Source organism: Podarcis filfolensis (assembly GCF_964270895.1).
Source record: "Podarcis filfolensis genome assembly, chromosome: 14".
Classification (NCBI taxonomy): domain Eukaryota; kingdom Metazoa; phylum Chordata; class Lepidosauria; order Squamata; family Lacertidae; genus Podarcis; species Podarcis filfolensis.
Genome location: NC_139616.1, coordinates 20,300,440 through 20,316,312, shown reverse-complemented (window position 1 = coordinate 20,316,312; position 15,873 = coordinate 20,300,440). Strand labels below are relative to the sequence as shown.

The following is a 15,873-nucleotide window of genomic DNA, read 5'->3' as shown; positions in this document are numbered from 1 at the left end:
GGAAAATGTGCTTCCAATATGCTTCACAGTAGGCAGACCCCAAACTGCACCCGCAACATACATTCAAAGCACACTGCCCTCCCCAAAGAATCCTGGGAACTGTAGTTTGGCATAGGTGTTGGGAATGGGGTAAACTACAGTTCCCATGATACTGGGGGATGGGGGGAAGTAATGTGTTTTAAATCTATGGCATGTACGTTTTCGACTCTCCTTCCCTGCTGATAGTGGCTGCAGCGGATCGCTCCCTGGGGCCCTACAGTAGAGCCGCGCTGTTGGTCCTGCTGGCCTGGGAGCAGGAGCATCCAGCTGGTGGGCCGAGCGCCAGAGCCGGGCGGGAGGGGCCCGAGGCGCGCCAAGCCCAGCCAAGCCAAGGCAAACAAGCGAGGCTTCCTTCGCGCTGCTCTTCCACGGCGAGAGGGGAGAGATGGACATTATGCACGCACGTTTTTGATTAGGAGGGGTTAATCTGATATGAGCTCATTCCATCGCGCTGCAGTGATCATAGGGGAGAAAAGGAGAACTTTAAACACACACACACACAAGCAGCACCATTATAGATGGATATGAAACGCTCCGTGGCAGTACAGCTGACCTCCTCGGAGGTTTGAGTTTTTGAGGCTGCGTGTGCTCATTTCTAAGGCAATTTTTAAAAAACAAACACACAAACGGGGATGGGGCTTCTTAACTCATTCCCAGCTCATCGAGCCATTCCAGGAGGTTTTTAAAAACAATTACCTTCATTGTATTATTTTTGCAAGGGGTGGGGGGGAGGTGGGGAAGAGAAAGAATGAAAAAATCCAGGGGGCCGCACAGCTGGGATAAATGAAACAGCTGCTGCCTCTTTGGAGAAAAAGGATACACACGTACACACATATCCACAGTATTTATTCTATATGCACCAGCTGGCTGGGGCTGATGGGAGTTGTAGTACACAACCCGGTTGGCAGAGGCTGATAGAGAAACAGACGCTTTGTGTGCGCGCGCGCATGCACACACAATATACATATATGTATATATACAAACACACCCCTTTCTGCTGAGGAAGCTGGAGCTGATCTTCCGCACCTGCTTGGGTCCCGCGCCTTGCACCCGCGCCTTCTCTTCCTTCTTCCTTCCTTCCTTACCTGCCGCCTGTCAATTGCAGCCTCCGAGCGGCTGCATGGACCAGCAGCGGGGCGTGGCTTAGAGCCGCGCAGCCAATGGGAGCCCTCGGCCCGGGACTCCCGCTGGAGGCTGAGAATTCATAAAGGCAAGCCCTGGGAAAGGCTTGTACTAGCTTGGCTGCCTGTCACCCTGCCGAGGAGGACTCCGTCGGCTGCGAGGAAGAGGGAGACTACCCGCACCAAGGCATCCTGCGAGATGGCCGCAATCAATGGGGCCGTAGAAAACGGGCAGCCGGAGAAGAAAACGACCCCTCCGCTTCCTCATCCTATTAGGAACTTGGAGATCAAGTACACCAAGGTAAGGGGGCAGCGGTAGGTTTCTCTTTTCATGTGTGGCTATCTTCTTCTCTGTCTACTTTTCTCTCCCTGGTGGGAGAACTAGAGGGATTTTAAAGTGAAATAAAGTCTCTAGTCCTTAGGAGGTCAATCTCTCTCTTCCTCCCGACCCCACAAAACCTGCTCAAAGGAGTAGACTAGAGAAGAATGCACACCTAAAAGTTGCTCCAGGATAAAAGCCACAAAACACAGATGGCCCTGCATCTTAGAGGGAAATGTAGAAAAGGTGACAGAAAAATGGTTAGGTTGTGATTTCCAAGCACTGTGTGTGTGTGTGTGTGTGTGAGAGAGAGAGAGAGAGAGAGAGAGAGAGAGAGAGAGAAAGAAAGACAGAGAATTTTAGTTTGTTTTTAAATAAATAGTGCATCTCAAGCATGCTGTGGGCAGCTAAAGCCGCATGAGATTACCTTGCCACTGTGCTCATTTTACAGCAGGGAAAACTGAAGGCTGGGAACTAGCTGAGTTAGAATATCTTTTCTTGTTTAAAAGTATTCATGTGCTGCTTTTTCATAATTAATATCGAAAGGAGCTCACAAATCAAGCAACACAATAAGACATGCACAAACTTTACATTCCCATCCATCTAGTTTTCCAGTTCCTCAGTCAGCGTTTCAGGGCCGCTGAACATTCTGTCCTCATTGGGCAATCTTGGGCAGTTCCCCTGCTTCCTGGGGAATTTTTTTTCTTCCAAAATGTACTTTTGTTAAACCCTGGGGTCCCCCTGAGCCTGCCAATGCCCTCTTGTGCATGGATAATGCTGTTTTGGCTGTACAAGCCACATCCCTCATAGCCTGAACGCTTGAAGCAGAGGACATACCAGCTGAATAAACAACAAACAGAAACATCGCAATAATGAAATCCATAGCCAGAGAAGAGAGCAGTTAACTTTCCAAAGGTTATGGCCATATTTGGAAAGCTAGCAGAGATGAGGCCGTGTATATTATGTTCCACAAGTCTCGGGCTGCTGCAGAAAAGGCCCTGCTCCTGGTGGAAGTTGACCTCACCTTCATGGGAAAGGACTTCTGCAGTCATTGGAAAGTTTTGTACCGGGGGGGGGGGGGGGGCTCATAGTGGAACTAGGTTTGCATGTCTAAAAGTTATTCAAGTTCTCTTGGATCTCCATTAATGTATTTTACGGACATGACTAGATCCATGTTCTTCCTGTACCTTGGTACCATAATATTGCTGCATTTCTAATAGTGTTCGGCTAATCCTTAAACCACCCCTGCAAGGTATGTCAGTGTTATACCCTTATTGCAAATGTGGAGGGAGGCTGAAGATGTGGAATTAATGGCTTGTTTAACACAAACTATTGAAGTGTGATTTCAACTGGGGTACCACTCCATTGCACATGGTATTATTTCATACCTTCTGTTCAGTATGTGAACGATAGTGGCATTAGCCCACAGAGTCTGCCGGTGTGAGAATGAATGAAAGTGAAGCATCTCAAAATAGTAAAATTTCCGGGCGTTAATATTGGCTAGGAATTAGTAGAAGCAAAATGCTACCCTGCTTTTTACATTTTCTTCAAGAGGCATGCTTGGAGTGATTGGCCCTGTAGCCATGTTGGAAGCAGAATGAATCGTATTTCATGTAAGTAATTATTTAAAATAATAATGAGCCAGTCCATCATTCACTATAGCCTGTTCCTGTTCCTGTTCAGGACTCAATTGAACAGCTGGGACTGCAAAGTTGAGCGCCTTCCCGTAGTGAATTGCGTAGCTGTAGTATTACTCACTTTTAAAATAAGAATAATATTCAGCATATGATTGAGACTGCTGGTATTTTAGTCTGTGCCAGGTTTTTGCATTTATGCAAATATCCTGCTGTATTTGGCCACTAACATGAAAACTGCATCTACCAGTTACAACTTAGATTAACAGCAGGACACCGCCCCAGCAAAAATAGAACTCAAAAAAAGAGAAGAGTTTATTTGGCAACATTTCCAAATAGAACGTCAGTTTAAAGAAAAAAAGACATGGAAATTGGAGGCATGATTAAAATTCAGTTGCCTTGTTGAAATTTATAATTATTCCTTCTCCTTGACGTATTCATCTGAAGATCTTGTCCCAAAGTAGAGTCTAAATCTGAGGTCCCAACAGAAAATAATACTGGAAATCGAGCCTACCCCTAATTAAGAAAAACAACATACAGGTGATGTTTCAAGTGCAAGGTTGCAGTGAATCTTCTGCTGAAAATTGCTAAGTGTGTATTTCTTTGCAATGTTAGGCAGCATGTGCAACTACAGGCACTTGTATAATCTCACTTATTTGAAAATGAAAGAATGCACTGATAATAAATGGAACATGTATACTTCCGCCTATACAAAAATAAAGTGCATTAGTCATAAAACAGGAAAATTGATCAAGAAAGTTTAGAGTCTTTTGCACACATGCTTGGGACATGTAGGAGTGTGTTATTTGAAGATGGATTTAACTGTTACGCTAAGCAAGCTGTAGACTTTTACCACTTAAAATACTTTTTAAAAACCCAATCAGCTGTCTGGCCTCTACTGATGAACTAATCACTTTCAGTTACAATATCCACACATTGCAGCCTTTAGTAAGGACTTTCAGCTAGTGGAATTGATCTGGGCTGTAGTAACTGACCACTGTTAACTTCAGATTCTGGGATTCATATCGAGAGGAGCTAATTCCTTTTCTTGAAGTATAACCACTCAGTGGCACATTGGAACAAAAAAAAAGCCACAACCCACCACATTTCAGATCTGTTATATTGGACTTAATGAATTGAGTTGGGCGGGGGGTCTCAGGCCTTTTAGGACTCCTTAGTAGAAGACTTCGGCCATATTATTAGCACATTCTCATGGCAAGTAATGCAGTCGGTCACAGCCACCCCTACCATTAGGTAAAATTAGGCAGCTAACTCAGGCAACTGAATTAGGGTGTCATGAAAGTATAGTAAATTGCTGAGTCATTTTAATTTTTTATTATTCAGATTGGGTTGGCTTTTTTTAACTTCTGGGGAATGGGGAGAGGAGCTTGAGATTTTTAGCTTCAAGTGCCAAAATAATGTGACTGGCCTGAGGACCTACAGTAGTACCTCAGGTTAAGTATTTAATTCGTTCCGGAGGTCCGTTCTTAACCTGAAACTGTTCTTAACCTGAAGCATCACTTCAGCTAATGGGGCCTCCCGCTGCTGCCGCACCACCGGAGCACAATTTCTGTTCTCATCCTGAAGCAAAGTTCTTAACCCGAGGTACTATTTCTGGGTTAGTGGAGTCTGTAACCTGAAGCGTCTGTAACCTGAAGCATATGTAACCCGAGGTACCACTGTATATACCTTGCTTAGAGGTACCATTTGCTCTGTGTTGGAAAACAAAATGTTTTGCTAGGATTGCAGCCTTAACTGATCACTTTATTAAAGCTTGTGGGTCTTGCTTTCAAACCCTGGAGAGTTTGTGCCTCTCACAACTTGTGTTGGATCCTATAAGATGTGCACTGCAAAACGCAGAAGCCACATAAGATGTGAACAATGGCTTTATTTCCAGGAAAACGTTAAACTGCTTGCTAGGGATTGGGAGAATCTGTCACTTTCAGTTTCTTAGGTCCAGTTCTCCACATTTCACAGCCGTTTGCAAATTTTCTTCTTAGAGGGCCCTCATGAAAATTCATCAGCGTTTTAGTGCAAATTTCTCCTATACACGTTTGTATGCCGTTTTGAAAAATGGTCACATTTTTGCAAAACAATGCTCCTTAATACATTTTTCTATGTGATTTCCACTAGCGTGTGCATTTTTGTACACATTACGTGGCTGGAGAACGGCACTGCAAAGTTTAGAAACGTGCTTGTTCCAAAAGATAGCTGCATTTCACAGAGTCATGCAGAGTTTGGATCTTGTATTTTTTCCTATCAGAAAGTAGAAATTGGGAAGGTTTGTCTTTAAATGTGAACTCAGTGGAGTTTGGCTGACATCCCTACTGTGGCCATAAGGAAAGGAAATCCTCTTGCTTAACATAGGATCTTGGTGAGGAGACAGGTACGAGCAGATGTTGTGTGCATATACCTGTCTTTAAGGAGGCCTGCTTGTACACATTCTCCTTAATGTATAGGCATATAGATATATACATAAATTTTAAAAACACTGCCATTTGGGGTATCCATCCCAAAATGTGGAAAACAGCAGATGTTGACCATCTCAAAAATCAAACAGAATGGATGAACCATACACATTATTTGGAAGAAGCATAGGATTCCATGCCCTCCAACATTTCTCCATTGAAAATAGGGGCATCCTATTCCCTGATGATAATAATAATAAATTTTATTTATACCCCGCCCTCCCCAGCCAAAACCGGTCTCAGGGCGGCTAACACCAAATATAAAAACAATTGATTGAAATACAGCTTAAAAAACAAGATTAAAATACAACATTTTATGTTGTATGATGATGATAATAATTTTTTTATTTATATCCCACCCATCCAACTGTGTTGCCCAGTCGAGGTAGCTTCCAGCATATAGTGGTACCTTGGGTTACATACGCTTCAGGTTACATACGCTTCAGGTTAGACTCCACTAGCCCAGGAATAGTACCTCGGGTTAAGAACTTTGCTTCAGGATGAGAACAGAAATTGTGCTCCGGCGGCGCGGCAGCAGCGGGAGGCCCCATTAGCTAAAGTGGTGCTTCAGGTTAAGAACAGTTTCAGGTTAAGAACGGACCTCCGGAACGAATTAAGTTCTTAACCTGAGGTACCACTGTATATAAAAACCTAAGAAATCATTATGCATTAAAAAAAACTTCCCTATACTGGACTGCCTTCGGATGTCTTCTAAAGGTTGTATAGTTACTTATCTTCTTGGCTTGGGGCTCACATAACTCTATACCCTCCAATGAAAATAGAGACATACTGCCATACCTTCCAACATTTCTCTAATGGGGGGAAAGGGACACTTGGAGGGTCTGTGATTCCCATCATGCCTGACTATTGCTTATGCCTTCTGGGGTTGATGGGAGTTGGAGCCCAACCATCGTGGGTGCCCCCAATCAGTTTATAAGCACAAGACTGTCAGATCATGATGATCAGTTACAGCTCCCCAAAACCATTCCATACTGTTCATATATACCTCTGAATGAGTCAGTCCCAAAACTGTTTCCTTGCAAGTATTATTGTGGTGGTCTTACGTATTTAGAAAACACATCTGTGTTAAATCCAAGTAATAATAATAAAATAAATTTTATTTATATCCCGCCCTCCCCAGCCGAAGCCAGGCTCAGGGTGGCTAACAACAATAAAACAGTACAAAAGTACAACACAACACAACACAACACTCTAAAATCATTCATTATAAAATTAATTCAAATCAAGCCACTGGCAACCATTGGGCCAGAGCTCCGCGAAGATTGCCGAGGGAGGGAGTCAGGCTGTGCCCTGGCCAAAGGCCTGATGGAACAGCTCTGTCTTGCAGGCCCTGCGGAAAGATGTCAAGTCCCGCAGGGCCCTAGTCTCTTGTGACAGAGTTTTCCACCAGATCGGAGCCACAACCGAAAAAGCCCTGGCTCTAGTTGAGTATGTAGAAAATGTGGAAGAAAGTAAGTGTAAATAGGAACGAGTTGGGCAAAGTTGTTTTCTAGAGTCTAGATAACAATCAGCAGCTGATTTTCAGGGGAAAAGGTTTGTCTCCAATAAAGAAGAGGAATTCAGGAAGCTTGCATGAAATTTTAAGGGATGTTTCATCCATTATTTCATTTTTTTAATAGATAGTAGATATCTAATGAACATTTTATAGGGTTACAGAAATCAGGAGCAAATGTGCTTAAGATGCTTAATTCTTTCAAGTGTTTAAGGACATGGTACCTGAGACTACCCAGGCTTTCTGAAGTACAAATTCCATCAAGGCCAATGGCGATTCCTGACAAATGAGGCTAGGATAGTGATCTCACCCTTCAAAGCGGTGTGTTTTGTTACTGCAAAGTGAATGTAAGGCATCTGTGCAAGTATTTGGTTCTGGTCTTGGATCTGTTCTACTAACACACACTCCAGTCCTAAAATTGATGCTGCAGCTACTTCAGGAAAAACGTGATTTTTGTCACCTTTTAAGGAAAGGCCTCGTCACCCTGCTTTGTGTTAGTGCTAGCCCTGACTTGGAATTGTGTGAACAGACATTTCAATTCATTGAGTTGATACATATTTGTTTGGATAGGTTTTCAAAGAGGTTCGTCTAAAATATTTGTGGCTTAAACAACTTTGGGCAAAGGAGGAATTGCAGTTCAGAACCAATAGTTAGAAGAAAGCAGAAGAGAATGTTAACAGGTGCTGAGAAATGGACTCTGTGTGATGCAATACCGTAGTAGCTCATCACATTATGGGTTGCCCCCTCCCCGAACAACTGTAAAAACACCCTTGTGATTGCAAATAAGCTTTCATTAAAATCTGGGTCGCTGGTATATTGCTGTTTTATGCTGATCTTTAAAAAAAATTAATTTGACAGTCATCCCCTCTGAATTGCTTTTTAACACAAATGTTTTTACAGTTGCCCCGCTAAAGCATTTCTGCAAGGGCTGTTTAACCAATTAATTGGTTTGTTAGATCAAAGCCCAGGCCTCTGAAAACATAACACAAATGGTTTTTTGGGATCATTTTTCTACCTCAAGCTAAATTCCAGCATATCTTGTGGTAGAAAAATGTCCCAAAACAAAGCCATGTGTGTTGTGTCAGAAGAAAGAAGGGTGCTTAAGTCTGTTTCCCTGGATCAGTTTTTGTTGGCGGGCAGGGAAGGGGGAAGGAACTTTTTTTAAAAAATCCTATAAGTTAACATTGGCAAACCAAAAGCAACAACAGCCCAGTGACAAAAGGTGGGATTTATTAGGATATTTTATTGCCACTGGCATTTTTGTAGAAAAGAAAACTAAATGGCAAGCGGCTGAAATGTTGGGACAGCACTTGCATAGTAGTAAACAATATCCTAGAAGCACTCTTATCAGACTCCTGTGTGAATTGTGCAAATATAGTGCAGTAGCAGAGTAATTTACATTGCAGAGGCTCCTCACAGGGTTAATTTTATTTTTAATAAAATATTTGAATAAAAAGAGGCCCCAACAAATTGGGCACGGCACTTAATTTTTATTTTGTTTAATAAAATGTGAATGCCACTTAATTGTCAAAACCGCTAAGGGGTTTACATTGCTTTACCCATATGCTTTTAGGTTGCAATCCCATGCACCTGAGAGTAAGTCCCATTGAACTCAATGGACTTGCTTGTAGGTAGGCATATATAAGGACTGTCCAGTCAATATGATTAGTCGATTTCTCTAATTGAGTAGCTGCTCTGTGTTTGTGGAAAGCGTTTTGCAAAAATGTAACTATAGGGAGAAATTAGCACTAAAGTGCTGATTGATTTCAATGAGGTCTTAAAAAAAATAATAGCAAACTGATGTGGAACTTTAAGATTGGAACATCCCTTCCATGCCAACCTCTCTCAACTTTACAGTTCACTTAAAAAAAAGGTAAAGGACCCCTGACAGTTAAGTCCAATTGCGAACGACACTGGGGTTGCGGTGTTCATCTCGCTTTACTGGCCGAGGGAGCCGACGTTTGTATGCAGACAGTTTTTCTGGGTCATGTGGCCAGCATGACTAAGCCACTTCTGGTGAAACCAGAGCAGCACATGGAAACGCCGTTTACCTTCCCACCAGAGCGGTACCTGTTTAACTACTTGCACTTTGTGCTTTTGAATTGCTAGGTTGGAAGGAGCTGGGACCGAACAACGGGAGCTCACCCCGTCATGGGGATTCGAACCGCCGACCTTCTGATCGGCAAGCCCAAGGCTCAGTGGTTAACACCACAGCGCCAGTTCACTTACCCATATGCTATAACAAAATAACACTTAGTGTGACATCCCTAACAAGCTGGGAAGCACAACTGGGTCAACACCAGATGTGGGGAACAGGTGTCCCAGCCCCCTCACTGTGTATAGGCTGATTCTTGGTAAGCTGGTTGTCTTAAGCACAGAACATGTTCCAGTCCCACAGCAGCTCCTGCCTTCTGGTTAATAAATCTTGTCCAGATCAGTTTGTGGTAATCATAGAATTGTAGCGTTAGAAGGGACCCTGAGGATCATCTAGTCCAACCTGCTGCAATGCAGGAATATGCAACTTTCCCATTATGGGGTTTGAACCTGCAACCTTGGCATACGAAGTACCGCACTCTAACCAGCTAAGTTATCCAGGCAGAGAGCTTGACTTTAAAGGTAAGACGGATATCAATATCAAATGAATCAATCTAAAATGGAATGTTCACTGGCCTTTGCAGTTGACCAAAAGGTAGCACTTTAAGTTTGACGGGTACAGTGGTACCTCGGGTTAAGAACTTAATTTGTTCTGGAGGTCCGTTCTTAACCTGAAACTGTACTTAACCTGAAACACCACTTTAGCTAATGGGGCCTCCCGCTGCTGACGTGCTGCCGGAGCACAATTTCTGTTCTCATCCTGAAGCAAAGTTCTTAACCCGAGGTACTATTTCTGGGTTAGCAGAGTCTGTAACCTGAAGCGTCTGTAACCCGAAGTGTATGTAACCCGAGGTACCACTGTATATCCAAAGCAATACCTGTGAAAATAATGCCAACAGGGGTGTGATCTGTTTGACTAGGCAGCAAAGATTCTTTAAGATGACACGTTAGATGAATATTCAGTATTTGATGAGTCTTTTTATGGTAAAATGTGCAGATGTTAGATGTTAGTGGGACTTGTCGGCTCAGTTATAATGTAGCGCAAAGCCAAACCATGGTTTAAAATGAACATGTGAGCCTTTATAGTCCCCGTGAGGAGATCACGGCTTTTTTTAATGCTTCTCAGGCATTATTCCTGCCGCAAAGCAGCTTCAATCTCCTCTCTCACCCACACTCTCACAGATTTACAGTAAACTGTGGTTTGACTTTGTGTTACATGTGAACTGGGTCAACATCTCCATTTGGACTGTATTGAGTGTGAATCTCCCACATGAGCTGAAAATGTTCATACTCCTACAACTTCCATTGCAACATGCAGATTTGTACCTGGAAGTTGAATGTTTTGGTCCCTTGTTCTGCAAAGGTCCTGTCCTATGAAGGTCGTACATATTGACTTGGAGGGTAACTGCCTAGTAAGCAAGCAGAGGAGTGCAGTCTTACATTGCAACTGTGAGCCGGTATCAAGACTGCAAGAGGCAGCAGCACAATAAAATGCTTCTTGATTTTTTAAAAAATGAAAGGAAACAAAACTTAACAACCGTAACCTGCGCATGAAAAACATGCATGTTGGGGAGAAGATAAGCTTATTATTCTCATGATGCAGAAACCTTTATTTTTCTCTTTTAGATATTTATTAACAATGAATGGCATGAATCAAAGAGTGGAAAGAAGTTCCCTACCTTTAGCCCTTCAAAGGCCGAGAAGATCTGTGACGTTGAAGAGGGGGACAAGGTTTGTTTGATTTTCTTCCTTGAACCTGGTTATTGATAGCTACATTTTGGCAACGCAATTGAGCGATCAACCTGGGTTTGTTGTTGTTGTTGTTTAGTCATTTAGTCGTGTCCAACTCTTTGTGACCCCATGGACCAGACCACGCCAGGCACTCCTGTCTTCCACTGCCTCCCGCAGTTTGGTCAAACTCATACTGGTAGCTTCGAGAACACTGTCCAACCATCTCGTCCTCTGTTGTCCCCTTCTCCTTGCGCCTTCAATCCTTCCCAACATCAGGGTCTTTTCCAGGGAGTCTTCTCTTCTCATGAGGTGGCCAAAGTATTGGAGCCTCAGCTTCACGATCTGTCCTTCCAGTGAGCACTCAGGGCTGATTTCCTTCAGAATGGAGAGGTTTGATCTTCTTGCAGTCCATGGGACTCTCAAGAGTATCAACCTGGGTTAGGCAGCCCGAACTCCAGCTTGCTCACGCAAACAAATAAGAAAAGGCATGATTGTGTTTCTTCATGACTTCTTTTTAGGTGTGTCTGATATGCATGCGACCACACACACATTGCGCTGAATCAGGAAGTGACCTGGAAACATCACGAAACGGGGGACGGGGTGGAACAGGGTGTTTGCAGGCTTTTTCAGCAGGTGTTCCAGTTATACGCAATTCCACACCAACATGCGGTGACCCAGAATGCCACCTTTGCGCAGACAGGGAGTTGCCTGTACTTGGTTCCCCTTGAAATGGCAGAGTTCCTGTGACAGGGATAGGGTTCACTTTAAAGGGGTTTCTCCTGCTGCCAGATCTTCAAAATGGAGCAGGGCATAAGGAAGGAAGAAGAGCCAGAACTGGCTTTCAACCCTCCCAGGAGGTGTGTGGAGGGGCGCCATTAATCATTAAATACATTAAATTACCAATTATGTGACTAACATAAGTGGCTGCCATTTGTATTTTTTGCACTGCGGACTCCATAATGGCTTGAGCTCATTTTGGGCATGCTTTCATTTTTTTTAAGGGGCTACCAGTTAGTGTGGAGTTGAGCACTGCAGTAGCTATGTATTGTCCTGATTTGTTTGCACACAACAGTTGTTGATCATTTGTTCTGATTTATTTGGAGAGAGAGAGAGATGCATTTATTTTTATGTCAAGTTGGCATACAGAGGTTTTATACATACATTCTATCAACAGAGTTAACAACATAGACTCTCATTTTGCATAACTTGCCCCTAAGTCTGATTAAAAAGGGGGAAAGTGACAAAGGGGGGGGGGGAGAAGAAAGCTTCCCATTTTGTTCATATTTTGTTTAATGGAAAGAGAGAATGTGACCTCACATAAAAATGAAGATTTACAGGCAGGCAAAATAAAAGGTTTAATAATTAAATAGGCTTGGTTTGTTTAGGTTTATGCCCTAAAGTGGGGAAAGGAGACTTTGCATCGCATCAAGCAACTGTTATCCTGCTGTTGCAGTTTCCCATCGCTTTCCTTGTCACAGAAAATCTGTTTGCTTTTTAAACAGAAGTAGACTTCTGTGCAAGAAAGCCAAACCAATTTTACATGTGAAAAGGATCTAGGTGTCTTAGTAGACCACAAATTTAACATGAGTCAACAGGGTGATGAGGAACAGCCCCCCCAAAAGCTAATGCAGCAGAAGTATAGTGTCCTGATCAAGGGAATAAGAGCTTGAGTTCTATTCTGCCTTAGTTAAGCATGATTTTAGAATGTATTGATTTTAGAATGCTGTGTTACCTTTATTGTTGTTAGTTGCTCTGAGCCCAGCTTCAGCTGGCGAGGGCGGGATATAAATAAAATTATTATTAAGCTCCAGCTAGAATACTGTATCCAGTTCTAAAAAGAATATTGGCAAGCTGGGATGTGTGCAGAAGACGACCAAGATGATAAAGGGTCTGCAAAATAAAGCTGCCTGAGGAATGGTTGAGGGAGTTAGGTACATTTAGCCTGGTCAAAAAGAAAATTTAGAGGCGATAGGATATCCATCTTCAAATATCTAAAGGGGTGTCTCATGGAAGATAGAGCAAGCTTGTTTTCTGCTGTCCAGAGGGGACGGCCAAAACCAATGGATTCAAATTGCAGGAAATGAAATTTCGAGAAAACATTAGGTGTTTTCTTTCTGGGAGTAAGAGTTGTTTGACAGTATAATTGACTACCTGGGAAGGTGGTGGACTCTCCATCGCTGGAGGTTTTTAAGCAGAGTTTGGATGGTAATCTTCCAGTGTTTCTTTAGCTTTGACTCCTGCATTGCAGGGGGTGGACTAGATGACTCTTGAGGTCCCTTCCAACTCTACAATTATATAATAGTGCGTCCTGCATTGTTCAATAAGTGACATTCTGGAAATACTCTTTGTCCACTGTCTTTTTATTAGGGATCTGTACAGCATCTTTGAGAGATGCACCCCCCACACCCACCGTGCAAATATTACACTGTTTTGCTTGCTGATTGTCTTACAGAATTTTTTTGTGCTCTGTTGTACAGTGGTACCTCGGGTTACAGACGCTTCAGGTTACAGACTCCACTAACCCAGAAATAGTACCTCAGGTTAAGAACTTTGCTTCAGGATGAGAACAGAAATCGTGCTCCAGCAGCGCGGCAGCAGCAGGAGGCCCCATTAGCTAAAGTGGTGCTTCAGGTTAAGAACAGTTTCAGGTTAAGAACAGACCTCCAGAACAAATTAAGTTCTTAACCTGAGATACCACTGTATATTATATATTTACAAAAATATTTGTATACCACTGTGTCATGAAAAATCAAAGCAGTTTACAGCAATAAAAAACACAAAAGCATACAATAAAAACAACAAAAAGGTAAAAGCAGACATCAATTAACCATTGTGGAAGGACACATTCCTGCATAGACCAGGTGGAATAGAAAAGTTTTTCAGCAGGCATTTAACAGTGCCTGGTGACAGCTGTGAGGGATCTAGTCCTCCATTCACTAACCCCACACTTTAGCCGCATGTTTATGCCTCTGTATTGCAACATCCATGAAACATAACACTGATTAAGCACTGGGTGGGTTATGACTGGAATGTCTGCCCTACCCATAGAGTTTTCTTGTCTGTGCGGTTTTTTGCTTTGGGCCTCCTTCGTAGTCTTGTAACTGAGAGCTGACGTGGGCCTGACCTTTTCCGTTGAGGAACTTCAACCGAGTGTCTCCGTTTCCGTAAATAATGACACTGCAGTATCTTGGGCTGCACAGAGGTATTCAAATAATATTCTGGGAGCTATGAAGGTCAAACTTTTTAACCAAATGTAGTCACATGCCAGAGCAGGGATTGTTCACCTGCTGTGATTCTGCGAATGATGCTTTGAGAGTTGGAAGTGTATTTTGCTGGACAACCCAATCAATACCTTCATATGTTCACTGTTTTGAGTGGGTGGAAATATACTTCAGCTAGCCACCGAGGGAAGAAAAAGAATCTTCCAGTTCCTCACCTGGAACATGATTTAGAAGAAATTTTCAGATAATTTTTCCTTTTTCAGGGTTTTCCTACAAACTGCAGGAGGATTTCAACGTTGCCAATGATATTTGGCAACTCTTTCCAAATTTCTCTGCCCACGAATAGAGTGAAGGACTTTGAACATAGCCAACCAAATATGCATTTTAATATTGTTGATGGTGAAGAAGCCTTCAGTGGGTTTGCCCTGCCCCACTCCTGGTTCTCTCTGGGCCCATTGCTTTCTTCATCTGCTAGTATGAGCATCTAGTTTCGTGCAGAATTGAGCAAACTAAAAATTGTGCACACAGAGAATTTTCTCTTTTTTTCTTAAAAGAATATTTGGCAAAATCCCTCTGTTGAATTTCACCACTCACAAATAGGGTGGACATTTCCATTTGATTCGTCTGTATCTGGAAACTTCAGAATAGGTTTGCCTGGTGCACCCCTACTATCTTCTAGGCCAGGAGTGCCTAACCACAACCTATGGGCTATATTGCCCCTGAGTGATTTTTGATTGCCTTCAAAGCCCCCCCCCATTTGACTAGTTACCGTATTTTTCGCTCTATAGGACGCACCCAACCATAGGACGCACCTGCTCAGTGCCCCTTCAGCAAAGCGGCAGCAAAAACGGAGCCCCTTCCATTTCTCCTCCCGCTTGGCTGAAGGGGCGCCGCACAGCTCTCCCTCTCTGCTGAAGCCAGGAGAGTCTCTCTCTCCCAGCTTCAGCAAAAGGAACCCAAAGCCTCTGGAGCGCAGTGGGAACTCGCGCTGCGCTCCGAAGGCTTCAGGCGGCTATCCCTGAAGCCTGGAGAGCGAGAGGGGTCGGTGCGCACCGACTCCTCTCGCTCTCCAGGCTTCAGCAAAAGCAACGTGAAGCCTCTGGAGCATGGAGGGAGCGCTCCCTCTGCACTTCGGAGGCTTCGCGTTGCTATCGCTGAAGCCAAGGAGCCTGCATTCGCTCCATAGGACACACACACATTTCCCCTTAATTTTTGGAGGGGAAAAGGTGCGTCCTATAGAGCGGAAAATATGATAAACTCACATCAGCTTCAGACACTACAGCTGTGCTGGCTGTGGTTAATGGGAATTGTTGTCTAAAACATATGGAGGGCGTTGGGCTATGGAAGCATCTAACAGTGTGTTCTTTTTATTTTGTGTTTGGTCTTTTGTGTGGTAGCCTGATGTCGATAAAGCAGTAGAGGCAGCAAAAGCAGCCTTCCAAAGAGGATCTTTGTGGAGACAAATGGATGCTGTGAGCCGAGGAAGGCTCCTCAACAAGCTGGCCGATCTCATTGAGCGAGACAGAGTGGTGTTGGCGGTAAGTGATGTCTGAAGTGTGTCTGGTCTGGAGATTAAGGCAGAAAACGTTAAGAACCTACTTATGCTGCAATGCATAAGCCATTGGTTCTACAGTACCAAGGGTGGCCAACATGTGCCCCCTACATATAGTTGGACCTCAACCTTCCTCATTCCCAGCCAATAATCAGAGGTGATGGGAGATGCCTTCCTGCAA

The 15,873-nt window shown here is 43.5% G+C and overlaps 1 protein-coding gene across 1 annotated transcript in view; it reads left to right on the top strand.

Annotated features, from left to right (window-relative positions):
- Positions 1-489: 489 nt before the first annotated feature.
- Positions 490-15,873, top strand: part of ALDH1A3 (aldehyde dehydrogenase 1 family member A3) — a 32,164-nt gene continuing 16,780 nt past the window's right edge. Inside the window, exons 1-3 of the mRNA XM_083586704.1 lie at positions 490-1,461; positions 10,815-10,919; positions 15,538-15,678. Of these exons, the coding sequence (XP_083442830.1) occupies positions 1,360-1,461; positions 10,815-10,919; positions 15,538-15,678 (348 nt within the window). The 5' untranslated portion in view covers positions 490-1,359. The remainder of the gene's footprint in view (positions 1,462-10,814; positions 10,920-15,537; positions 15,679-15,873) is intronic.